Below are 27,569 nucleotides of genomic sequence, written 5' to 3'. Positions count from 1 at the left end.
TCCTGATTCTTTTCCAATCTCTGATTACCCACATAGCTCTTCTTCCTAAATCCTAAAATTCTAGCATTTCCTCAAGAGCCTCCTTGAATTCTTCTTTGTCCTCTTTGCTTTTTTCTTTGGCTACTCATAGTTTCAATTTAAAGCTACAGTTAATAGGCTTTTAAGGGAGCCACTCCCCAATCTCTATTCTCAGTTACTTCATATATCCAGATTACAGGCCTGCATTTCCAGCTCTGCCAAATACCTCTTTGTGCCATTGGCACATCACATCATTACGTGCAAAAGAATATCAGCATTGTGTTTCTGTATTCCAAATTTATATTAATGGCATTAGTATCCTTCTAGTTACCCAAGCTTGAAACCTCAGGGGATCACTTTTTTACTTCTAGTTGTTGTTGGGATTTTGTTTGCCAATCTTCGCGCTTTCCCCTCCCCCACCTCTCTATTATACCCATATATTCTCTTCTATATGCACCACCACACAATTCTTGCTGTCACCACTACTTTAGTTCTGCATTTTTATGTGTCTGGACTGGTTAATTCTGCCTTTTCCACTCTTCATACTTCTTTATGTGATTTATCTTAAAGCACAAGTCTCATATGTTACTCCCATGTTAGTTTTTATTCTCTTTAGCCTAAAATCAAGACTTTTAGAATAAAATCAAGGCTTTTAAGCCTAGCATTCAAGGCCTGGTTCATGATAAGAGTCAGTATGGATGGAAAGAAAGGATGGAGAAGAATTAGGTTTAATATTTCTCTATAGAAGTGGGAGATAAAGCTGAGCTCTTGGTCAAAGAACTCCATGGTTTTGAGCTTAGATATCTAACAAACCATTGATACCCATCACATTTGAAAAGTACTGGCTCATAATATCTGTGTCCTTATAGCCTGTTTCTGTATTAATTGACATAGTCCCAGTACTCTTATTGGGGTTTAGGGTCCTCCTCCTAGGCCTTGCCATCATTTCTTTCTTTCTTTTTTTTCTCGTCATCATTTCTTACTCATGTACATACTCTGAGTATTTTTCTCTGCATTTTGATTAATTTCTGCCAGCCATAAGGAATTAAGAGGAATTTTTGCCAATCCCAACAAACATTGTTTAAAATACTAGTTTAGTTTGAATAACTCTTCATGATTTGTTAATTTGCTCAATTCTTTCCTAGGAAGGACCATTAAGACCTGTTCTTGAATATATTGATCTGGTCAGCAGTGATGATGAAGAACCTAGCACCTCTCATAGTGATGTAAGTACATTATATTTGATTTGTATTTCTTTACTTCTGTCATTTAATAGGCATTCTCTAAAGAGAGTTATCAGATCAATGACGGTTGTGTTTATTGCTTTAGAGCAGTGATGGCGAACCTATGACACACGTGTCAGAAGTGACACGCAAACTCATTTTTTTGGTTGATTTTTCTTTGTTAAATGGCATTTAAATATATAAAATAAATATCAAAAATATAAATATTTGTTTTACTATGGTTGCAAATATCAAAAAATTTTCTATATGTGACACGGCACCAGAGTTAAGTTAGGGTTTTTCAAAATGCTGACACGCCGAGCTCAAAAGGTTCGCCATCACTGCTTTAGAGGATGGCCCATTTCTGTTAGGATGGGCCATATAGGTAGTCCAAGGAGTTATTTGCCCAGAATATCTCCTACTTTTAGTTTTGTTTCTTCACTTTCAGTGAGGGTGTGAAAGGATGACATGACGCAGGAAAGTTCTAAGCCTTGGTGATGATATCTGATAAAAGGGAAATGGAATAAAAACTGCAAGCTTTTTGTCTCCTTGTGTCCTTTTCCTTTCCTATTTCTCTTCAGATGCCCTATAGAACTGGATCCTTTTCATCCAGAACCATGTAGACACAGAAAATTTGTTTTATCTTGGAAGAAAGAATATGTGAAGATCCTTTAGAAAATGGCATGTAGGAAGGGTTATAGGCGATATATTACTTTAGACATCATATCTTTTAACCTCTTCTATCCCCCATATTTGGAGTTTTCTCTCTTACGTGTGATTTTTTTTTTGGTTGTGGGTTTAACCCTTTAATACTTTCTTTACTTTGAGAACTGAAGCAGCTGAGCCCTTTGTAACACTCTTGTCCTACATTTGTTGTAGCCCAAATTGCTACTAATGGGCTATTTTCTTGGTGGATTACAGAACTCCTTGGTCTTGTTCAAGGTGGCCAGAAGCTTCTGCTCTGTAATAAAAGAGGATTGAGACTTGGACTTGGAATGAAAATACCTAGGTTTTAGTCTCAGCTTTACTCCTTATTAATTCTATGATTTTGGATAAATTAAGTAGCTTTTTAACCTTAGTTTCTTTATCAAATAAAAATAGTACCTACCTCACAGGGTTGTTGTGAGGATGAAATGAGATAACAAAAATATATTTGAGCTCTTTGAAAACTACAAACCATAAAGTAGGACTATGCAACTGGAAAGTTTTGTTATTCGTGGAGAGTGAATGGGAGAATTTTTAAAGGGGCTTAAAAATGATTCTACAATGGAGGACTTTTTTAAAAAAAATTTTTTTCCCCCTCAGTGGGACTTATCCCGAGTGTTTTCTGCAGTTATTAGGTCCTTTTCTTGACTTAAATATATTGTATAGGATTTTTTTTTTTAATTGTTATCACCAATGATCTAACCACCTCTTATCCTTGTATGGGACCAAGCAGCAGGCTAGGATGGCACCACTTGAACTGGGCTTGTTTATATTCTCTTTTTTCAGGGACAGAGTCCCAGATTAATGCCAGTAGTCGGTATTGGGTCTTTGGGAAAGTGAAGCTTGTGGAATTGATTCTTGTGATCCCTTGCTGACCAATAGTGGATTGCATCATTCATTATTTTAATTATAGTAATTTTTAAAAATTGAATTCTACTTACTGGACATGCATCTCTGCACTTGAAAGTTAACATATTAAAAGCATTTTTTTTTCTTCCTTGGTTTTCTTGTTCATGTGGATAACCCAGAGAATGCCTGAGTCTAAGGTGCCATCCTCTGAGAATCATCGCCCAGAAATGTGCTCTAGCTGCAATGTTCCTCTTCCCATTGGAGACAGCAGCTCCTCTGGGAGTTGTACCAGCAGTCCACAGAGGATAGTTTCTCAACCTTCTTCTGTTGAGAACCCATTGGAGAATCAAAAAAATGATCAAAATAATTCAGATTTTAAGATCTCTGAGACAGATACACTTAAACCATCACAAAATTATCAGAATCTGCCTTCATCTCCACTTCTGGTCCCCCAAGAATCTTTGGCCTCTTCACAGGTCAAGGAGGATTTACTGCCAGAGTCTTCAGCTTCACAGCATGGACAGGATGCCATCCTCTATCTCCAGACACAAGTGGCTGAGATGTCCCGAGTGATACGTGATCTACAGTCCAGGAGTTGTTTCAGATTTCACCATTCTAGGCCAAGTGAGAACTCCTCAGTTCCTTGGGACATCACCTCCAAGGAAGAGAATTTATCCACAGTTGAAGAAGAAGCAGACTGCAAATCCCCCTCAGCTGATGACAAAGGACAGCCAGCTGATCCCAGTCAGACCAGTTTCACAGGTCTTTTGAAGAGAATGGAACAGAGAGGTGTTATAAAGAGAGTAACATTACAATCTGAAGCAGAGTCATGTGACGGGAAACCTGATTATGTGACTTCTAAAAAACGTCTGGTTCCTCCGCTGCATCCTCTTCTGAGAATTGCCACCACTGAGGTTTTTAAAGACCCTGCTGATTGCCATCCTTCTTCTTTCATGGGACACAGGGTATATCCTGTGGCCAAGGATACCTCTCCTTTTCAACCAAATCCTCCAGCTGAGGGTCCCATTGTAGAAGCATTAGAGCATAGCAAAAGAGGAAGCACAACATCTCTTCTAGATTCTACCTCAAAGGAAATGGAGGTCATGGGTTGTAGATTTTACCATGCTGCTTCCATTGCAGCCCGAGCTGCTAGCTACATGGCCTATATGACTCAATATCAGCGTAAACTCTGGGAAGACATGGAGGATCTGGTCCATGACCCAGAGTTTGATCGTGGAAAAGCAAGATGTATAATATCTGATGGTATGGATGCAGGCCTTTGGCAGCTTTGTACTACTAGGGACATAATGGACTCTGTAGTCAGAGTTATGGCAATGGCAGTAGACTACAGAAGGCAAGCCTGGCTCCGACTTACATCTCTCACTAAGAAAACCCAGGAGAAGATCTCACATTTGCCCTTTGATGGCACTTCCCTCTTTGGACAAGATGTGAATGCTGTTGTTGCAGAAGAAAACAGTATAAAAGAAAATGACTATAAAGACCACAACAAATATTATAACCAACATCGATACTTTTATAGTCATGATCAGAAAGCACATTATCACAATAGAGGGTACTCCAAAGGAGATTGGTACAAATCCCGAAACCACCCCTATAGATATAGAAAAAAGGGGGAATCTCCAGAACGCCATGGGTACAAGAATTAATAGCCTGTTTGTTTAGCAGTATAGCCATCCAGTATCCTAAGTATTTTACTTGCTCTTCCTGACTTAAACAGATCTACATGTAGGTGGTCACCTCAAAAACTGAATGCATGTATGGAATTGCTTCAGCTTACATTTAAATTCTAGACTCTTGGAATGAAGTATATAATAAAATCATGCTTATCGACCAAGTGAGCAGTGGAGACTTTTCATCTAAGTAGGGTTGGACAGAGATTTACCCATTATTTCTGATTCAAAGTAAGTACAGAGTAAGGTACTCAGGAATCAGAATCCTCTTGTGATCAAAGAAAAACATAAAGATTTGTTCCTCAGGAAAATCTTGCTGGTAAATATATGGCCTGGAAATAACCCACTAACCAGATCTCTGTTTAACACAGAGACAAATCCTTCATTTTTAGGTTATCAGTGCTTCCTTGTTCAGGCTTTGCTTGTCAGATCTTCACAAAATGACAGATCTCTATATCAGGATGAACTCACTGAGTGCATACAACTCAAGCTCTGTGAGACTTCGAAATCAACCATGAAGCTGTATATCAAGAACTGGAATTCAAGTCAAATTTTGCCAAATCTAGTTTGCTTCCAGTGGGATGACTAGATGTTACAGGTCTATAGCGGGCACCAGCTGGAAAAAGACTTTTCTACCCATAATGTCTTTAGAAATTTCAGTTAACTATCTTCATCAAGACTGGTTGCTATCATACCATTACCACTCCAAGTTACATTATGAGAGAATTCTTAGTTGTTGTCACTTACAAGCCTCTGACATATCAAACTCGTATCAATCACCAAGCTGTGAGACCCAGTAATGGTGTTCTCTCAGGATAATCTGGACCTTTCAACAGGATGACCTTCTTAAACCCACCTTCTAAACAGTTAAGATTTTTGAGCTTGATAATTCATTACACTTTAAATACAAAACAAGATATGTATATTAGTGACCTGGAAATAAAGGATGTTACACCATCTAGGCATGCAAATCTGAACTCTAAAAAGAGCAAGAATTCCAAACATGCCTGACAATCCAGTTCTCTTACTGTCATAAAGAGGAATGCCATCAATTGATGCTATTGAGAAACCCATAAGTTTTAGACTATAAATGTGATGTAGTAAAGAGAACATCTCACACAGTTCGGTTTCTGGATATCTATTTAAATGATATATCCTTTAATAATTTCTTAAAAGTCTGAAATCAAGACTTCAGTGACATGTTCTTTGTTTATTGTTCCCTTAACCTAGTCAGACTTTTACCGTGAGAGACGACCTTGGTTTAATTAATAGTTCTCCACTATCCTGGAACTAGCAGCAGATACCTCAAATACATGTCTCACAGTATCTTTTCAATCTCAAGGGAGTGGCTGTACTGTATACCAGGCCTTAGATCCTTGTCTTCGCAGCATGACTTCAGAAATGGAGAAAATTGTCAAGTTTGAGGGGTCTGAATACATGACCCAGTATTACTTGCTTGGCAGCCAAAATAGTTTTTTTTAATTGACAGACTTATAACTTTGTAACTTGTTTGTCAAACATCAACATCTTTTTATCTGCTTGATCGAAATATTTTGGGTCTACTGTTAGTGGAATATAACACTGTTTTAGGATTCATGTGGTTTCAATTTCTTGCCATAGTTCTTGCATAATGGTAATTGACGGTTTTCCTGGAGCCCCACTTTTTAATAGCTTATTGGAATCTTATTCTTTCTCTCCATCACAACCATATTCAGCACTATATTTGTGCTATAGAGGTTGAAGAGGCAAAAAATCCCAACTTGAAAGAAGTTATTTACTTAGATACTTTAAGGGTATTGTATTAGTCCTATTTGTAGATTAAGTCTAAACTACAGCCTTGAGAGCATCATCTTGCAAGTTTGGTCATATCTATGGTTAATATTTACCTTTATATTTCTGAATTTCCACAAAGTTTTGCTTCTACTACTTTAGATCCATGCCAATGCTATAGGAACTGTCTTTCAAATTGAACTTTAGAAGAGCATTAATTAACTGCCTATAAAGAGTCAGGCCTTAGAAATCATACAAAGATTTTAATACATGATATGTACTACACCAGTAAAGTAGCCTTATGATCCATCAACATGAGACTACAGTTTGTTCTGTGAAAGGACTAGGCACTGGAGAGAGAGAGAGACCTTGGAACTGTTCTGTATGGCTGCACATAGGTGTTCCAAATTAGCTAAGGCTACTTCAGAGTGCTCCCACTTTTCCTTTCCTTCCTTGAATTAAATACTGGGCCACAAACTCAAAGGTTTTTGAGGTACTCTTATTTTCCAGAAACCAAGCCAAACTAAATGATGCTTTAAGTATGATTTTTTGAAATTGCTTTGGCACTTCTGCTTAATATGCTCCTCCTTTGTAATTTTTTATTGTGGTTTAAAGAAGACAACCTAAAATTTACCACATGAACCATTCTTAAGTGTATAGTTCAGTAGTAGTGTTAGCTATACGTACATTGTTGTGTGTAGCTCCTCCTTTCTTAAATATTTCTAAAACAGCATTGCTATTCTCTTTCTATGTTATGTTGCTCAGTAATAAAGCTGAAAACTTTGCTTTATCACTCTCTAATTGCTATGTCCAAGCCTCTCCAGGGGTAAAAAGGTATTTAGAAATTATTGAATTTCGATAATCAAGTAGGTAACTTCTGAAGGGATTTGACAATTGAGTGGGGATAGGGACAAAATGCTGTAGAGTTGGGACAGTTTGTAGTTATAAATTAGTTTCTTGACTACAGAAGAAACATCCTTAACCTGTTTGATTTTTGTTATTTTAAAGTCTTTCTCTGCATACTTGAATGATGATGGTGTTATGAAACTAAAAATGAGGACTTGGTCTAGGGAGACAACCCCAGTAGCGTGTGGAACTCATAATTAGATAAGTTTTCATATTGTGCCTGTGATGTGCAGAGCCTGTGACAAAATTCTCCATTAGGCTAACCTCTTACGTTTAAATACTTTAGGTTTTCTAGGAGGCCTTGGAATAATTGTAAGTTAATAATTTGGTATTCTCAAAAGGGATGCATCTAATGATCCTTTTTCTTCAAAATGTTACTTCTTGACTAGACATAAAATATATGTGGACACAATATGATTTCTTGTAGCTACTGTGTATGGAGAAATACTGTTTCCATTAATTGTTATATGAAGTGCCTTTTTAAATTTCACACTTGTTTAAAAGTTAACATTTTGATGTCTTGCATATGTTGCTGGTGATAAGTGAATTTTGTACAGTGATTTTTAATCTTGTAGTTTATTCATTTGTACAATTAATTGCACTATCTATATGTACTCTCCTTCTGAATGTTTTTTTATAGCACTGTTTATCCATTTCAGAAGGTTGTAGAGTATGTCCCTCCTTTATTTAAATAACTTCACAATAGTACTTTTTAGTTAATAGTGATTGGCTCAGTTTTTTGGGCATTAAGGCAGCTTTGTTTTCTATCTGTAGATTGTAGGCTTTCTGATTGAGTCATTTGTCTCCTATCTAGCCATGGTTACACAACTTATATTTGACATTAGGAAAAAGTAGTAAATTTGCCGACACTTTATCTTTCTATTTTTTTTTTAAGACTGTGTGACAGCTTCCTTATCACTGTAATTGCAATTTAAACTTTTTAAAATTGTGTGGCAGCTTCTTTATCAGTATAATTTTATTATTTACTTAGTTCTCAAAATTGCATTTGAAGGGAGCATGAACTCTTTCAGGCTACTTGGATACTATTTAGTATATCACATTAGTACTGTACTGAGTGATCTGATTAGTAATATCCTTGAGGTCCCAATACATACAGGATAAATTCTCAATTACCAAATATAAGGAGGTTGGAATAGGCACAGTCCAGAATCCCTTCTAGTTATAAAATTGGATACAGAGTTGAATGACATGGATGAACAGCATTAAATGCTACATTCAGTATTCTTGAGGATGTAATTAATTGATAGGGATTCTAATGAAGGGTTGAAATTATGGATTAGATCTTTGTAGAAAGAGTTTTAAAGATTGCAATAATTGAAAACTTTTTTTAAAAAAATGTGAGGCATATTTTGCCCGTGACTTGCACTATTTAGGTTCCCTCATCTTTTGAAATTTATAATTTTTTACCTAATGTTTACCACAAGTCCAATGGTCATATCTGTATGCATCAGCCAGATCCATTCTATATAGTTTTTCATTAGTGGATACACTTAACAAAAATATACAGGCGGAAGTTATCAGTAAACTGATGATCACTGCATTGAATGCAAATAGTTAATTTTTTCAGATAAAACAAGTTTTGTAAGCCATTAAAATACCCTTAATGAAATTTTTCTTCCTGGGTGAATGATGAGAATATTGTTTTATTACATCTTTTTTCTCTTATTGATTAGTGGGATGATATTTTTGTACTGCTTTGTCTTTTCATTTGCTTGATTTTATATAATGAAAACTTTTTTATAGTATTGTTTGGTACCATTGAAGTATCTTATTACTGGAAATTATGTTTGCTTACAGTTGGCTATAACTGGAAGTAATCAGAGTCCAACCATGACCTTTTGATGGTAGCATATCAGTTCATTCTTTGTATTCATCTTTTCTTCTTTATGTAACACCTCTTTCTACAATGGTGTCTGATCTTCCCTTAATCTCTTTTATGTAGATTATATTTTTCATTCCGGCCGTATAACTAGCCAGGATTTTGATGTGGCTTTATGTTTGTATATTTAAATTCAATGCCTTCGGCATTATTGTAAGAGATTTTCTAGTTTTCTCTTATAATGTCTTTAAAAAAAAAAACAGTAGCGAGTCCAGTCTCTTAAACTATTCCCCATCTATTGAACCTTCATTAGTTTTTAATGCTTTCTTGTTTAATGGTAGTATTATTTTCTCATTTCTATATATTCTTCACACAAATGTATTATTACATATAGTTTGTGGTCAATTGCATCTTTTCTCTGTATAAAGATTTTAGGGCCTTCACCATGAATTTATAGTACAGTTCTGAGATGTGTACTGTATCTTAAAGTTAGCCAGTTTTCTCTAGGTCTTAAGGGCTTTACTGGTTTTGTTGAGGTAACTGTCCATTTCAAATGGTCTCTTAGACTTTCTGATGCCTTGTTAAGAATTCAACAAGAGTTCTCAGGTTGTCTGTACTTTTAGGACTTTGGAGCTCTCTCAAGTTGTATTGAGTTTTCATATATTCCTGAATATATTCCTTGGTAGAGGTGAAGTAAATGCTTTATATCTGGTAATAATTTTAAAATTTTTCCTCTGACCTTAAGTATTTCAAGGGTTATTATATGAGTTTTGTTAGTTGTCCCTTTATAAGACTAACTTTGAGATGCTATTTTTCCCCCAGGAGCTATCATATGCTTTCTGTTTTGTTTCCCCCGCCCCCCGGCCCATAAGAGTGGTTCTATCACAGCATTCAATTTTAAGGGCTACAATTAGACCTCTTGTTAACTCCCATTTTTATTTATGATGACTATGTTTCACAATACTTTCATTTATAATGTAGTAATGTGTTAAAATAACTAGTTGGTTTGTGGTCAACTTTATCTGTACTTATTTTAATTAGTGAAATAACAATGATGTAAACGATGGGGGCAAAACATTTTTTGTCACCAGTTTTAAATTTCCAGTTCTATTTTTTAAACATTTATTTACATTAAGCTTCCTGCTGTTAGGTGTGCAGCCCATTCCTTTCTGTCTTGGGTAGAATATAGTTAATTTGTAATTAGTCTCATTTAGAATCTGAGCACAGAGTTGCATGCATGTTGGTCTTTGTTTAATAGCTTGAAAGAGCACATGTTTTCTTTTACTTTTGGCAAAAATATATTTTGACAGATCTTGGAAGCACCTTGATAGCCTTGAGTCTAATTGTCATCTGCCTGAGAAGGAAGTAGAGGAGAGAAACTTCATTTATAGAACTTATATTTACTAGGCTGCTAATTGCAAGGCACTCAAGGTGGACATTCACCCTTATTTTGTAGATGAGGAAATGAAATTTACCAATAAGCCACTTGTTCAAGCAGTGGAACTGAGCTTTGAATACAGATTCTATTCCTTCATAGTCTCAAGTCAACATTGTACTAGGCTGCCTCCCTGTGTTTTTCAAGGTTCCACTCAAGTCTTACCTCTCTGATTAGCTTATTTGAGATATACTAATCTTTGTCTTCCATGATATACACTAATCTTTGATATATACCAGTATTTGTATTTGTCTGTACTCTCGTCCCTTAGTATTTGATGCCTTATATTAACTAATTCCTGGTTATTTCGCTTGTCAGATAAAAAAAACCCGAACATCTTAGTTCTCCCATTGAAGATTATTCTTGATGCATAGTCATTAGCTTCTCTTTCATATGTTGCTTATTGCATCCTACTTATTTTCAGCACTGATTAAGTCAGTGGTGGGGAAAGTCTGGCCCTCAGGCCACATAAGGCTGTGAAATCATTTGGTCTGGCTCTGCCAAGGCATTAGAGGTGAATTAATTAAATGTTTGACCAAATAAAGCAGGCTAATTTTTAAGTTGATAATTTTGTACGGCCCGAGACTGATGATATAAATATCCAACTGGCCCATGGCAGAAAAAAGGTTCCCCACCCCTGGTTTAAGTAATGGTTCTTACTGCTTTTTTTTTCTCTTTGTTCTGTCCTTTTTGTTACACCCATTTTGTTTGAGATATACACTTAAACATTTTTTTTACTGGTAGCTTGAGGATATTGGCTTAATGGAAGGAAGGTAGAATGATGCGAAGCACATGGTATTTGAATTCCAAACACCTTGACCTGAGTATTAGCAAGTCACTTATTTTCTGAGCCTCTGTTTTTCTACTTTCAAATGAGGTAATACCTAGAAATACTTTGAAAACTCGAAAGCCCAATATAGATTTTCTTCAGTAGTTCTGCTATTTCTGTTCATATTGGTAGATTTCTTGTTACTGTGGGATGGTATTGAATATAAATACAGATACATTTTAAGATGTATTTAATAGCATGTAATAGTTTTGTGTCATCAGATCATGTTCTTGTTTTCAGTTTTTTAAGGCTGAATTAGACTATATTGCAAGCCCAGCAATGGACTCTGATTGAAAGACATTTAAATAAAATAGTCTCTTTTCTCAAGAGCAAGCTAAGAAATGTTCATAATAAACGATAAAAAAATTAAAGAGAATGTAGAATGAAGAGCTAGGATATGTAGTTATGTGTATACAATTTTTGATGGGTGGTATTTTGTCATTTTGTGTCAGGGTTGAGAACAGTAATCTTTTTATTTGTCAAACATCTCTCAATAATTGCCATGGTCAGGCAGGTACTGAGGAATGTCTGGGGATGCTGGGAGTTAACACATTGCGGACCAGTAGTTTTATTGCTAGCTTTACCCAGTGGCCAGATAAGTTTCTCTTGAATGAGTACAAAAAACATTTTACATAAATGTTAAAGGCATGCTTTAAAATTAAAAACCCATTGCATTTTGAAGTTATTTATTACATGTGCTTACAAGCTAATATCTTTTTAAAGTATGATTGGCCACAAGCCTTAGAACAGAAAACACGAGAATTCTCGTGATCTGTCCGTAATGTGTTAAGAGATGTTATATTAAGAGAAAGGAATACCAGTACAGTGTAATTATCCTGTTTAGAGGAATGCCTGTGATGAAGTTGGGACAAAAGAGAGATTCATCTGGAGGGTCAAGGAAGCTTTTCTTACCAAATTCTTGAGCTGAAGTTTGGAACATGATCAGAAAAGTGTGTTGGACTAGTGGAGAACAGGAGCAAGGCAATTGGGTGAAGGAGTCAGTGTGTGCAGGGCATGGGAACATCATGTTTCTGGTTTCAGAATTGTAAGAAACAGCCCTTAAGAGGCTAGAATTGGAGGAGATTAAGTTGAAGGAAGAGGATACATTACCCATGAAATCATTGGTTCCTATCTATTCAGAGTGTACTGTTTGTATGTAGCCTTTACTTGTAGAAAGTAAAGTCTGTCTATAGGTTGGTTTGTACTGTAGTCCACTGTAGACATCCAGAGCAAATATTTTTCTTCCTGAGCTGAGTCAAAGGAGAGCTTTCAATCAGTGCACCTCTAGCCCTAGGGACAGCTCAAGCATTGAAATAGAACTGAGATAGTGGTTGAGAATAACTTTGAAGATGAACAGGATAATGTCCCTGAAGTGGAATGTGACATCCCATTATGGATGTATAGTTACATACTTTAGAATTGTCTATTGGCAGTGTATCCTCAGAGTAGCTAAATGTGGGTAATTTCCCTGTGTGTTGGCTTAAAGATCATTTGTGGGTGGACTTGGGGAAAATGAAGATATTTCTAAAAAATTGCTTCATTGTAGTTATGAGATATTGTATTGAAGGAAGGGCCTGTGAACTTCGTGCAAGTGGTATCTCCAGCAGCACCCAAAGCACATTTTGCCAACTTTCTGTTTGTTTTTTTCTTTGGTTTGATTTTCTTGCTGCTGTTGTCACTTTCACCTTTTCTCTCTGAAAAATTCATCCCCCCCCCCCCCCCCCCCTGTGCCGGAGGTAGAGCAGTGGCACTCAGGATTAAAATGATGTAACTCTGCTTTGCTTTGCTTTGCTTTATATTCAGAGATATTTTTTTAATTCCTTTAAGTTCCAAAGTTACGTTTATTTATTTATTTTTGCCCTATACTGAAGGAGAATCAAAGTCATCCTTCCTAGAAGGGATTTTATACATATAGATATTGGCAGTTTACCCAAAAGACAATACAGGAAAAACCTTATTTAACAGGCTCAATGGTACTAGCCTTCTTAACTTACTAAATTACAGAATGGGGTATAGTTGTATGTATGTTTTAAAATTTGTTCATATAAAGTAGATGAAAAAAAATGAAGTAGATGTTCTGTGTACTTTGTATTTGTAAACAATAACCATTTGGAGAAGGAAGGAGATTGCTTTGTACAAAAGGCTTGTTTCCTGGGTCCAAAGCTTTGCTGCTGGAGATGGTAAATAAATATTGTACTGCTTTGCTGTGTTTATTTCTTCTGCTTTATCTGTATTTGAATATAAAATTCTTGAGGAAAATTGTTGCTTTTCAAAATGTTTTTTGGGATGTGACTTGAGCTATGAGTTGGGCAGAAGAAACTTCTGGTAAACAGCACTTCTAGGGGTGCAAACTTCAGACCGAACTATGGACCAAAGCTTTAGGATGGGCAGTTTGACTTTGTATGAAGTAATGCAGTTTCAGGAATTCATTTCAAGTGCACTAGTCAGACATATAATATAATTTGCAAAGTTAATTTATGCTATTTTTGCAGTTGGTTGCTCCTTTGAGCTTTTTTAAAATTGGGATCCCTTACATAGAAGATAAAGATACAGGTGATCCTCCAATTGCTACTCCTCTGACTAATCAGTGCCAGCTGACACTCAGATAGCCTATATAATAAAAGGCTAATATGCAAATCCACCAAACTGTGGAAGGACTGGTCCCTATGATGTGCACTGACCACCAGGGGGCAGATGCTCAATGCAGGAGCTGCCCCCTGGTGGTCAGTGTGCTCCCACAGGGGAGCGCTGCTCAGCCAAAAGCCAGGCTCACAGCTGGAGACTGTAGCAGTGGTGGCGGAAGTCTCTCCCACCTCCGTGGCAGCACTAAGGATGTCTGATGGCTTAGGCCCATTACCCACTAAGCCATCTGTCAGTCGGACATCTCCCGAGGGCTCCCGTTCTGTGAGAGGGTGCAGACCGGGCCGAGGGAACCCCCAGAGTGCACATTTTTATGCACTGGGCCTCTAGTAACAATGTAAATAAACCTCTGCCTTGTATTGTTTTATCTCTATTCCCTCTCCCTTTCTTCACCACCCTCCTACTTCCTACAACTTTCATCTTTTTTTATTCCTGGCTTTTTTTAGTAGCCAAAAAGTGCTTCGGTGAGTCAGGGAACTGGGTTGTTGCATCACTTCTCTGGATAATAACTATTTTTACAGAGTGTTTTCTCATAGGGTATATCACCTGGTGTGGGACATAGAGCAGAATTATTCTATTTCACAGTGGTCCAGTAACTATATTCACATTTTTCATTAAAAAATGCTTAATTTTTATCATTTTTGTTAGTTACTCAAGAACTAAAGTATTTTTTAGAGATTAGTAATAATGATTTTAAAATATAAATCATTTGTCTATCATTAAAGAGCCACAAAATGATCTGTGCCCTACTCAGTTTGGCTCAGTAGGTAGAGCATCGGCCTGTCGACTGAAGGGTCCCGGGTTTGATTAGGGTCAAGGGCACATGCCTGGGTTACGGGCTCAATCCCAGCAGGGGGTGTGCAGGAGGAAGCTCATCACTGATTCTCTCTCATCTTGATGTTTGTATCTCTCCCTTTCCCTTCCTCTCTAAAATCAATAAAAATATATTTTAAAAAATGATCCACTGCCACAAGCTGTTATAAAATGATAATTTCTCCTGTGCAAGACCCACTTTTCATTACTGAGTTTCTAGAGATTGCTTTACAAAAGAAGAAGTGCTACTTATATCCTCTATTTTCTTTGATTTGATCTTGGCAAATATTTTTAGAAAACTGATTTAGCAAGTTATGGCAATAACAAGTGACTTAGAGGCTCCACTTTTGAGTGAGCTGATGAGTGGAAAGTAAAGTGAAAGATCTGCCTGTATTTAATTTGAGAAAATTTGGATGCAGAAATTCTTACCAATATATTACCAAACTAAATTCTACAGTAGATATGTCCAAGTACAACATAATCAAGTGGGATTTATTCTGGGGATGTAAGGATGGGTCAACATTTGCAAATCAATCCACATGAACACCACATTGACAAAAATGAAGGATAAAAATTAGATAGATACAGAAAAAGCTTTTGACAAAATTCATACGTTTATGGTAAAAACCCTAAATGAAGTGGGTATAGAGTGAATGTACCTCGGCATAATTAAGGCCATATGTGACAACCCCCCAGGTAACATAATTAACAGTGAAAATTTGAAAGCTTTTCCTCTGAGATTAGGAACAAGACAAGGACGCCACTCCGCCACTTTTATTCACTAGAGGCCTGATGCACAAAATTCGTGTAAAGAGCTCAGCCCTCGCAGCCTCGCCTGGCCCTTGCAGCCCCTCGCATTCCCGGCTTCGTCTGGAAGGTCGTCTGGATGGTCGTCCTGCTGTTCAATCCAAGTAACATAGTAGCTATTATATTATAGGAATTAGACCAGCAAAGAAAAGGCACCCAACTGGAGAGATCAGAAAGGAAGAAGTAAAACTTAAAATTTGCTGATGATGTACTGTATAGATGGTTCCTGATTTATAATGGTTTGACTTTAGGATGGTGTGAAAGTGATACACATTCAGTAAAAACTGGCTGGGCTAAGCTATGTTTGGTAGCTTAAGTGTATTAAATGCATTTTTTACTTACAATCTTATCAACTTAAGATGAGTTTATTGGGACATAACCCCATTATAAGTCAGGGAACATCTATATGTTGAAAACCCTAAAGACTCCAGCAAAAAAACAGGACTAATAAATGAATTCATTTAAGTTGCAGGATAAAAAGTTAGTATACAGAAGTTTTATACACTAGTAACGAACTATCAGAAGAAGAAATTAAGAAAATTCCATTTATAATTGCATCAAAAAGAATAAAATACCTAGGTATATATTTAACTAGGGAGATGAAAGACCTCTACACTGAAAAGTATAAGACATCGGTGAAAGAAATTAAAGAATGCACAAATAAATGAACAAATAATTTTGTGCACATGTATGAGAAGAATTACTATTATTAAAATGTCCATAGTATCCAGTGCAAACACTTATTCAATGCAATTCTTATCAAAATTCAAACAGCATTTTTCACAGAGCTAGAATAAGTCCAAAATTTATATGGAACCATAAAATACCTTGAATAGCCAAAGTAATCTTGAAAAAGAACAGAGAGAGCACACTTTTTGATTTCAAACTATATTACAAAGCTATAATCAAAACAGTATGGTTTTGTCATAAAAACTGATACATAGATTAATGGAACCAAAGAGCCCAGAAATAAACCCACGTATATATGGTCAATTAATTTATGACAAAAAATCTCTTCAATAAGTGGTAGGAGGAAAACTGGACAGCAACATGCAAAAGAAATTAAACTAGATCACTATCTTACACCATGCACAAAAATTAACTCAAAATGTTTGATTACAGACTTGAATGTAAGACCTGAAACCATAAAACTCCTAGAAAGAAACAGGCCCCTTGACATCAGTCTTGTCATTTACTTTCTGATCTGACTCCAAAAGAAAAATAAGTGGGATTATATCAAACTAAAAATTTGCACAGCAAAGGAAACCATCAAAATGAAAAGGCAGTCTACTGAATTGGAGAAGATATTTGCAAATTATATATTCAATAAGGAGTTAATATCAAAAATGTATAAATAACTTAAAAGCAAAAAAACCCCAATTCAATTAAAGATGGACAGAAGATATGAACAGTTTTCAAAGAAGGCTTACAGATGGACAACAGCCACATTGAAAAATGTTCAACGTCACTAATTATCAGGGAAATGCAAATCACAACCACAATGAGCTATTACCTCACTTCTGTTAGAATGGTGGCCATTATTAAAATGACAAGAAATAAGTGTTAAAGTAGATGGAAAGGGGAACACTCATCCACTGTGGGAATGTAAATCAATGCAACCCCTATGGAAAACAATATGGAGATTCCTCAAAAAATTAAAAATAGCACTACCATATGACTTAGCTATTCCACTTCTGAGAATTTGAGAAAAGTAAATCCCCCAAAATACTAATTAAAACCAGTATATGCACCCATATGTACATTGCTACATTGTTTATAGTAGCCAAGGTATAGAAACAACTTGAGTGTCTGTTGATGAATGATTAAGAAAATGTGATACACACACACACACAATGAAGTAATACTCAGTGAAGTAAGTTAGACAAATACTGTCTGATTTCACTTGTATGTGCAATCTTTAAAAAATGAAAACAAAACTTATAGATACAGAGGACAGGTTGGTGGTTATCAGAGGAGAAGGGTTTGGGGGTTGGAGGATGGATAAAATGAGTGAAGGGACTTCAATTGTATGGTGACGGTTACAATACTTATTTTGGTGATTACTTTGTAGTGTATACAAAGATCAAATTACACCGTATACTTGTAACTAGTATAGTGTTATATACCAAGTTTACCTCAAAAATTAGTATAAAAATAAAATATTTGAGAAAATTATTCAAGAGACCTTCTTTGAAAAGTTTTATAAAACAGTTTATAGCCAGTTTTTTCAGCATTCAATACCAGTTTGTAATACCAAAGTGGGGTTGACAAGCATGTGGCACTTAATTTTCTATTCTGTAATACATTTTGGGATTGAGAGTGAATATTTAATGAAATAGGCATTCGCAGATGAATATTAAAAGGAAGTCAACTCATAAAGTCATTTCAGTATGCATTAATGAAGACTGGACAGATGAACAGAAATTTGGGTTCTAATAAAATTTCTTTGTGACTTAATTAGCTTCCTTTTGAATAAATCTATTAAATATTGAGGAATTATATTTGTGATAGGAAAAGCTAATGATTTTACTTTCTATATTTAAAATCCAAACCAGAAAAGCAGAAGGTCAGGTCTAAGTTGAATAATACTTTTAAGTTTTAATTTGACTATATGTACTTTTAATATTTTAAATACATTTTAAAATACAAATCAGTACATGTGCTTTGGGTTTTTTAAAAGCATATATGTAATTAAAGGAAAATACACACTTATGAGTATGTTTTAGTAATGCTTTTTGCTTTAAAGTAGTAATGGTGTTTGACATCAGAACTGTGTAAAAATATTTACTCAGTAGCCATTAAGCCTGTTGAACTAAAAGTGACTTACCCTAATTCTTGCTTAATATCTATTTGTTAGGTTTGGAAAGTAATGTAACCCACTTATTACATTATTAGAGACAAAAATCTAGAGGGGAAAAAAATACAATTTACTACTAGATTATGTTCCTTCTAAATACAAAATTTTCATCTGTTTCTATGAAGAGTATATGTTAAATGTAGCTTTATAAGCCATAAATTAGTGATTTAAGCCAAATCCATTACGTTTTCAAACAAGAGATTGGGATTCTCAACAGTTTTTGTCCTTATACAGTCTTGTTCATTGCTGATTGTAGAAATATTAGAAAGTAGAATTTAAAAAAGAGAAAATTCTCCTGACAAAAATAACTATTAACATTTTTATTTATACCTGCTAGATTTTACTTACATACTTTTAAAGGAATCATTTTTACTTTTTTTAAAAAATAGATTTTTATTGATTTCAGAGAGAGGAAGGGAGGGAGTTAGAAACATTAATGATGAGAGAAAATCATTGATCAGCTGCCCCCTGCACATCCCCTACTGGGGATCGAGCGGAAACCTGTGCATGTGCCCTGACCAGGGTTGAACCATAACCTCCTGGTTAGAGGGTCGACACTCAGCCACTGAGCCACACTAGCTGGGCTCTCATAGAAAATTTTTTAAATTAAGGTTTTATTTATTTATTTAAAAAATTTTAGGTTCACAGCAAAATTCAGATGAAGGTACAGGGATTTCCCATATACTGCCTGTTCCCAGTCATGCACAGCTTCCCTTATTATCAACATCCCCCAATATAGTGGTACATTTGTTATAATTGATGAACCTACATTGACCTATCATTATCACCGAAAGTCATTAGAGTTCACTCTTGTAATTCTGTGCCTTTGGACAAATATATAATGACAAGTATCCACCTTTATAGTATTATACAGAATAATTTACTGCCCTAAAATTTTTTTGTACTTAGCTAATTTATCCCCCTCTCCCTTCCCACAAAGCCCTTGGCAACTACAGATCTTTTTTTACTATCACTATAGTTTTGCCTTGTCCAGAATTCCATATAGTTAGAATCATGCCTTTTTAGATTGGCTTGTTTGCTTTAGTGATACGTATTTCCGTTTCCTTCATGTCTTTTCATGCCTTGATAGCTTGTTTCTTTTCAGAAAGAATAATATTTCATCACCTGGATGTACCACAATTTATTCATTCACCTACTTGGTTGTGTTCAAGTTTTGGCAATTATTCATAAAGCTGCTGTAAACATCTAATTATACAGGATACTTCACCCCTAACTTTGCTTATTTTATTTGCACGTTTTTCTTAGGAAGATTATATCATCTGTGAACAAAGAGGGATTTATTCCTTCCTTAATTTGTGGTTTGGTGTCTGACATTGACTTGGGAAAATTCAAAGTTATTATTGTTTCATATATATTCTATCCCTTTCTTCTTCCATTATTCCCATTATGCATATATTATATCTTTTGGAGTAGTTTTTGGATATTCTGTTGCATTTTTTAGCCTTTTTTCTCTTTGTTTTTCAGTTTTGCAAGTTTCTTTTGACATATCCTTAAGTGCAAAGTGTGCAGTAGCAAGTCTATCAAAGCATTCTTCATTTTGATTAGAGTATTTTTTAAAATCTCTCCAGATTTCTCTTTGGTTCTTTCTTAGTATTTCCATATCACTTACATTACGCGTCTGTTCTTGCATGTTGCCATTTTTCCATTAGAGCCCTTAGCATATTAATCAAAGTTGTTTTAAATTCCTGATTTGATTATTCCAGCATCCCTGCCACGTTTGCCATTCTGTGCTTGCTCTGACTCTTCAGACTGTTTTTGCCTTGTAATTTTTTCTTGAATGGTGGACATGATGTACTAAGTAAAAGAAACTGGTAACTAGGCCTATAGTAATGTAGTGGTAAGGTATGGGAGAAGTGGTGCCATTCTTTAATCCTGTGATTAGGACTTCGTCTTGGTGAGCCTGTGTCCTGGGACTGAACTTCAGCAGTGCTTCTGAGCCCATCCCCTCAGTGGGGCAAGCTAGTTGGAGGGGCCTGGATTGGGTATTTCCCTTCTCCTATGTGGAAGGCGGAAGGGAGTTGAAGTTGGGTATTTCCCTTCCACCAGGTTTGTTAAGCTCTGATAAAACTCTAACAGGTTAGACTCTGGTAAAAGTTTCTCTTGAGCATAGACCTTGTTAAGAAGAGAAATATCTGGCATATTCCTCCCAGCTATTGACAGCATTAGGGGATTTTGGTCCAGTTTTCACTGTGAGAACCTGGTAAAACTGGAGGTAAATTCACAAAAGTGTGAGGGTCTCCCATGACTGGATCCCCCTGGAGTTTTTAACTCTCCGTCTTATCCACACTGAGCTTCAAGCAATTCATCAATTATAGTTCAGGTTTTCCTACTCAGTAGCGGTTCCTGCTGTAGTTTCTACTCATGGGTTTCCTCTCTACTAAGTTGTGATTCTTTGAATTTGCCTCCTCCCCTCCCCCATCTCTCAGTACTGTCACCTCACTTTGATGAATTTAAGAGATGTTGACTTACTTACCAGTTTGTTCAGCTTTTTGATCATTGTTAGGATGGAATGGCAACTTCTAAGCTCCTTACATGTTGGACTGGGAACTGGAAGTTAGCTCTACTTTTTAAAATCAATAGTTTCTCTTAAATAAATACTGTCCTGGCATTGCTGAAAAAGAGCCAAGGATGTTTGTACTTTTTGACTGTGAACTAATGGCTTGATGGCATTACCTTATAGACTCAGCATAAAGCAATGCCCAACTTTTCAATATCCAGATGATGATAAAGTAAATAAAGATGATGAATGTCCTACCAGCTAGTTTATCTAACTTTGAAAACAAAGGTGCTCGTGGATGATTGGCTGACCTACAAAATAACACATGAAGTATAAGATATACAAGACAGTTTCTTAGAAATTTGATAGTGGTAAAGGTAAGTAGTTCTTTAGTGCAACAACTCTTTTGTAAATGGATATATGTTATCCCAAAGCTAAATTGGTTAAAAGGAATGAAAATTGTTTTTTAATTATAGGGTAATGTTAAACATAAAGACCATATTGACCACCAGAAGGATAAAGTTGCCTTAACTCTGGCTCGTCTAGCCCGCCATGTTGAAGTGGAGAAACAGCAGAAAGAAGAGAAGAATAGAGCATTCAGGGTATGTGGCTATTTTAATTGGTGTTTTACCAAATTATAGAATTGTTTATAATAAATTTGTAAAGAGAAATTTGTAGTAAATGAATAATTGAATCCATGTTCAGTGTGGATTCTAGACATCAACTTAGTAGTAATTCATAATAGCTTTTTACCTCCCTATTTTTAGTTTGATAGATTCTGATCATATATGTATATAGGAAAAAAAGGATTACGTTAGTGGATTTTATTTTTGGGAATTAAAAATCATTTGATTACTCAAAGCAAATGAGCAATTACAGTGTTTCTGGTTACTTTATCACAAGAGTGAAAATTGTTTATCAGGTTTGTATGTATAAACTGTTGAAAGGTTATTTTTTACTAAATAGAGCCAGTCCACTTTCTCAGATTTCAGCCTGTCCTTTCAGATTAAATCGATTACTAAAAGAAAGAAATTTGAATCAGAGTTGTAGAAGAGCTCCTGTGTGGAAAGTGAAGCCTAATTTAGAATCTCGTGGGATATATTTTCCTTGACTTGCTTAAGAAAGATCCAAATGAAATTACTTATAAAACTCCCTCAATATTGATAAATGTCTATTAGGAGTAGAATGTTGATGAGTTGGGTAAAAATATAAGCTTCATAGTAAGATTTTAAAAATGGAAATTGAAATCAGGGCTCCTCCAATAGCTGTTTGGATTTTAGCAGGTCACTTACCTTTTATAGACTTGGAGCTTCAGTCTGTAAAGGAAAAGAGTTGGAGATGATCTTCCAGGTTGGGATAAGTTCTATGATTTTATAATCTTAACATCTGTTTTTTTTTTCTTTCATTACTTATTCATTGGTATTATAAAGGAATGTATATATTTCTATAGCTTGTGTTTTAGTATACCCTAATTTGATATAAAATAATTAATCTTTAAATTTAGAACTAGGTTTATTTTGGGACTTTAACTTTATCATGTAATACCAATTAAATTACAGCATAGTCTTCTAATTGTATATTTATAATACTTAGTGGATAGTGATATTTAAAAAATAGGATTATTTCTTTTCTGGTAGAAACATGATTTAACTTTAAGGAAGATTCTTTCCCAAAACTATGTTAAATGTGTTGCTTATGGGTCATGGGGAAGATCTCTTTGAGAGAGATATGGTTTGCGAGCTGTCCTCCCATTCTGCAGATTTCCTGAGTAATGCTAGCCTAGCTTCTTTTCCCAGGCAATGTTAATGGACACATCCTATATAATAAAAGGGTAATATGCAAATTGTCTCCTCTACTGGGATTTCAACCAGAGTTTGACCGGGGGTGGGGCCAGCCTGCCAACCATCTAGGGCCCCTTCTTCTGGTTCGGTCCCCATTGGGTGTGCAGAAGGCAGCCAATCGGTAATTCTCTTTCATCATTGATGTTTCTCATCTCCCTCCTCCTCTCCCCTTTTCTCTAAAATCAATAACAAAATATATTAAAAAAATAAAATGGGAACAATAGTACCTATCACAGAGTTATTGAGAGAGGTTCCTCCATGGTAGGTGTTTAATAAGTCTTAATGGTTAGATACAGCATGATTAGAGAATATGCAAGTAGATTTATAGGTAATCTAACTAGAAAGATTTAGAAACTCTTAACAGTTTGAAGTATATAATTTAGTGGTTTGCACTGGCCTGCTCTGCTGTCTGTTTTGTAAATAAATTTTTATTGGAACATAGCCATGCCCATTTGTTTACATATTATCTATGGCTGCTTTCATGCTACAATAGCAGAGTTGAGTAGTTACAATAGAGACTGTTTGGGCTACAAAGCCTAAAATATTTGCTATCTGGCCCTTTATGGAAAAAGTTTGCCAATCCTTGATCTAGGTGGCAATAAATGCTTTATTTTGGCATATCTTAAGTACTAATTAAGTGTCTGCTCAAAGTAATGTTATTCATTGAACAACTATTTAATAGGCTTCTCTTCATTTCATACTGTACAGGATGGGGCAAAAGTAGCTTTACAGTTGTGAGTATGCGAAACAGTTTATGTTTGTATTATTATTTATTTATTATTGTATTATTTTCCATATGAATAACTATAAACCTACTTTGCCGCACCCTGTAAAAGAAAAATTGGGGGGGAAAGTACAAAAGTTTTTAACCAATGGACACAGACAACAGGGGCATGAGGGTATGAGTGGGGGGGAAGGGGGTAATGTGGGGATAAAGGACACATATGTAATAACTTAATCAATGAAAAATAAAATAAAAAATCATTTAAAAAGTACATAAGTTTAAAAATGCAACTAATCATATCTCCATTCCGAGATTTAGCCATTGAATTTAATATATTTATTTTCAGCCTTGTTCCCCTCTGCAGATAAAGTTACACATATCTTGATATTAATCTTTGTTTATATTTGGTCTTATTTGTTTTATACTACTTGGTGGCTTGCTTGATGCCAAAAGTATGTTTCTACTTCATTAAAAAAGTGGTTAGTGTTTCTGTTGACTTTAATGAAATGTATTTACCATAATTTACTTAATGAGTGCCCTATTGTTGGAGATATAGGTTGTAGTGAACTTTGTGCAGATGTAGATAACATTAGATCAACATGTTAGAGCATGAACCTTTGTTTTGGGACCTAGATGTGGAGTTCCAAGGATAAAGGGTAATCAGTACTTACTGGTGACTTGTATGTAGTAATCATAGTTGATTGATTTTTTTCTTAATATCTTTAGGAAAAAGTTGATTTTCAGCATGCTCATGGGTTGCAAGAATTGGAATTTATTCGAGGACATTCTGATACAGAAGCAGCAAGACTGTGCGTGGACCAGTGGCTAAAAATGCCAGGTACTCTTTAGAGATGAGTGGAACATGAAGGTTACCTGGCTTCTCTACAGTTTTAAGACATTATGTTCATTTATTCAGTTGTTAATGAATGTATAAAGTATTGACAATTAATTTTAGTGAATCTTAATAATGGCCTACTTTACCAATTACTTTCCTACTTTGACAAAAGTATATTTTGAGTGTAAGTAGTATATGTCATCCCTGAGCTCATTAGACAGTGGTTCTCAACCTTCCTAATGCCACGACCCTTTAATACAGTTCCTCATGTTGTGGTGACCCCCAACCATAAAATTATTTTCCTTGCTACTTCATAACTGTAATTTTGCTACTGTTATGAATCGTAATGTAAATGTCTGATATGCAGGATGTATTTTCATGGTTACAAATTGAACATAATTAAAGCATAGTGATTAATCACAAAAACAATATGTAATTATATATGTGTTTTCCGATGGTCTTAGGCGACCCCTGTGAAAGGGTCATTCGACCCCAAAGGGGCCGCGACCCACAGGTTGAGAACCGCAGTATTTAGCTACTGCTTATTTAATAATTTATAATTTCATAGTTATTACATGAAATAGTATATGTGTCTATGGGAGGCTATGTAACAGGTCACTTGAGGTCAGGAAAAGCTTCTCTGAGGAAATGGAATTTAAGCTGAGATTTAAAGGATGAGTGTTTACATATTTGTCAGTGCAGCCTATGCAGATATTCTGTAAGTGTCTACACGGGAGGCTCATCTAAAGCATTGGGTAGCCTCTTCTTCACTAACTCTTTGCAGACCTGACATTCCTGGAAATCTCACTGTAAAGCATTATCCCTTACTAAATAATTTAGTGGAATTTTTAAAAGCTGGTAGAACTGTTCCTCCATGGCAACTTTTCTAGTCTGTCTTGTAGAAGACCCACTAAGCCCTTAAAGCAGTGGTTCTCAACCTGTGGGTTGTGATCCCTTTGGGGGTCGAACAACCCTTTCACAGGGGTCGCCTAAGACCATTGGAAAACACATTTTCGATAGTCTTAGGAACCAAAACACCACTCCTCTCTCCATCTCCAGGTGGGTCCGCCCACATGCAGATACGCCCACATACGAGTATCAGGCGTGATGACATCATCGTGCTAACCCCATTACATACACCCTCTACAAATATAGGTGTATGTGACAGGGTTGGTGCCATAATGTACTTATGTGGACCAGTCACACATGTGTAGAGAGCAGCTACTGTGTTGAAAGCAGCTACTCTGTTAAAAGCAGCTACTGTGTTGAAAGCAGCAGTATTGGAGGTAAAACGACACTTCATGAATTATAATTACTGGGTAAATATAAAATCATGTGCTGTAATATCAACTACTGCAAAAAAAAAAGTATCTGTACCATGGGAACTTAATCTGGATGCTGATCAGTCTTTTTATATTCAGCTGTGGTTGATGTGAATACTGCCCCCTTGTGATAGTAACAGGTATTTAAAAAACAACACAGAGAATGGTAAATCATAGGAAACTTTAATGAACTGTATTGACTGATCTATGCCGTGTATCTTCTTTTGTATTGTTAAAGGTATTGTTATATGTTATTTTCATTAGCAAATGATCGCATGACAATGAACCGTGTAGAGAAGAACGTTAAGAAAAGAAAATACAGTGAGGATTTTTTACAGTATGGTTTTACCTCAATAATTATAGCAGGAATTAAGAAACCGAAATGTGTTATTTGTTGTGAAGTTCTATCAGCCAAATCTATGAAGCCGAACAAACTAAAACGCCGTTTTGATAGCAAGCACCTGAGCTTTGCCGGTAAGGATACCAACTATTTTAGAAGCAAAGCTGATGGACTCAATCCGGATGCCGACGCTCTATCCCCTGAGCCAAACCGGTTTCGGCCACAGTTACCAGTTTACGTGAGGTATATTAATGATGGTGACTTTAAAGATGAGTTTCTTTTTTGCAAACCTCTTGAAACGACAACTACTGCACATGATGTATTTGACACAGTTGGTTCATTTCTGAAAGAGCATAAGATCTCTCAGGAAAAGGTTTGTGGTGTTTGCACAGATGTTGCTCCAGCTATGCTAGGATGTCGATCTGGATTTCAACATTTGGTACTGAATGAGTCACCAAAAGTCATCGGAACTCACTGTATGATTCATCAGCAAATATTAGCAATGAAGACGCTGCCACAAGAGTTACAAGAAGTAATGAAAAGTGTCATAAGTTGTGTCAATTTTGTAAAGGCGAGCACTTTAAACAGTCGACTGTTTTCGCAACTATGCAACAAGTTGGATGTGCTGAACAATACTCTGCTATTTCATACTGAAGCAAGATGGTTGTTGATTGGAAAAATTTTAAAACGTGTTTTTGAGCTTTGTGATGAACTCAAAACGTTTTTTAATCAGAAAGCAAGACTGCAGTTCGAAACGCTTTTCAGCGATAAAAGTGAACTGCAGAAAATAGCTTACTTGCACATGCTTGCAGATGAAATTTCATCATACTTTCCAAATCTACCTGACACGTCATTTGCACTTGCCAGAAGCCCATTCACAGTCAAAGTTGAAGATGTTCCTGAGACAGCACAAGAGGAGTTCATTGAACTTATTAACAATGATGCAGCGAGAACTGATTTCTCTACAATGCCAGTTACAAAATTCTGGATCAAGTGTTTGCAGTCATACCCTGTTCTGTCTGAGACTGTGTTGCGCCTTCTTCTTCCGTTTCCAACAACATATCTTTGTGAAATAGGGTTTTCCAGCTTTTGGTTATCAAGTCTAAAGTCAGAAGTAGACTTGTTGTGGAAGATGATCTTCGTTGTGCTCTTGCAAAGACTGCCCTGAGAATTTCTGATCTGGTGAGAAAGAAGCAATCTCAGCCTTCCCACTGACCTTGCCTTTTTACACATACTGTTGCAAAATGTAGCAGTGTAGTTTACTGTTGTTATATTAAGACTGTTACGCATACTACACCATGCTTCAGGACAAAATTTCATCCTATCTAATAAAAGACAAAAATGGTAATTGGCGTATGACCAATACCCTTTTCATTGGCTAATCAGCGAGATATGCAAATTAACTGGCAGCCAAGATGGCGGCAGGCAGCCAGGCAGCTGATGCGAACAGGGAGGCTTGCTTTCTTCAGTGACGGAGGACTACAACGTTCCCTGCCTGACTTGCCGGCCTCTCAGCTGCAACTCTAAGTAACTATGTTGCAAATATAGAAGCTAAAAAAAACCCAGAAACCTGCTTTACTCAGCGAGGCTTCAGCCAGCCAGACTG

At 36.0% G+C, this 27,569-nt stretch overlaps 1 protein-coding gene across 6 annotated transcripts in view; it reads left to right on the top strand.

Annotated features, from left to right (window-relative positions):
• ZNF451 (zinc finger protein 451) overlaps nucleotides 1–27,569 on the top strand; it is a 103,590-nt gene that overhangs the window by 7,131 nt on the left and 68,890 nt on the right. For 5 of the 6 annotated variants that reach the window (XR_001512729.1, XM_015559493.1, XM_006756845.2 and 2 more), the window contains 3 exons: nucleotides 1,164–1,244; nucleotides 21,378–21,503; nucleotides 24,193–24,304. Coding sequence is in view for 5 of the 6 variants with exons in the window: in XM_015559493.1 (XP_015414979.1) it covers nucleotides 1,164–1,244; nucleotides 21,378–21,503; nucleotides 24,193–24,304 (319 nt within the window). In the remaining variant the exon portion in view is untranslated. Of the gene's footprint in view, nucleotides 1–1,163; nucleotides 1,245–2,974; nucleotides 11,886–21,377; nucleotides 21,504–24,192; nucleotides 24,305–27,569 lie in introns of those variants that run through there. The other variant, XM_006756846.2, reaches the window with a different exon arrangement.

The sequence above is a fragment of the Myotis davidii genome, unplaced genomic scaffold (genome assembly GCF_000327345.1).
Source record: "Myotis davidii unplaced genomic scaffold, ASM32734v1 scaffold334, whole genome shotgun sequence".
NCBI classification, from domain to species: domain Eukaryota; kingdom Metazoa; phylum Chordata; class Mammalia; order Chiroptera; family Vespertilionidae; genus Myotis; species Myotis davidii.
This window is presented reverse-complemented; position numbering and strand designations above follow the sequence as displayed.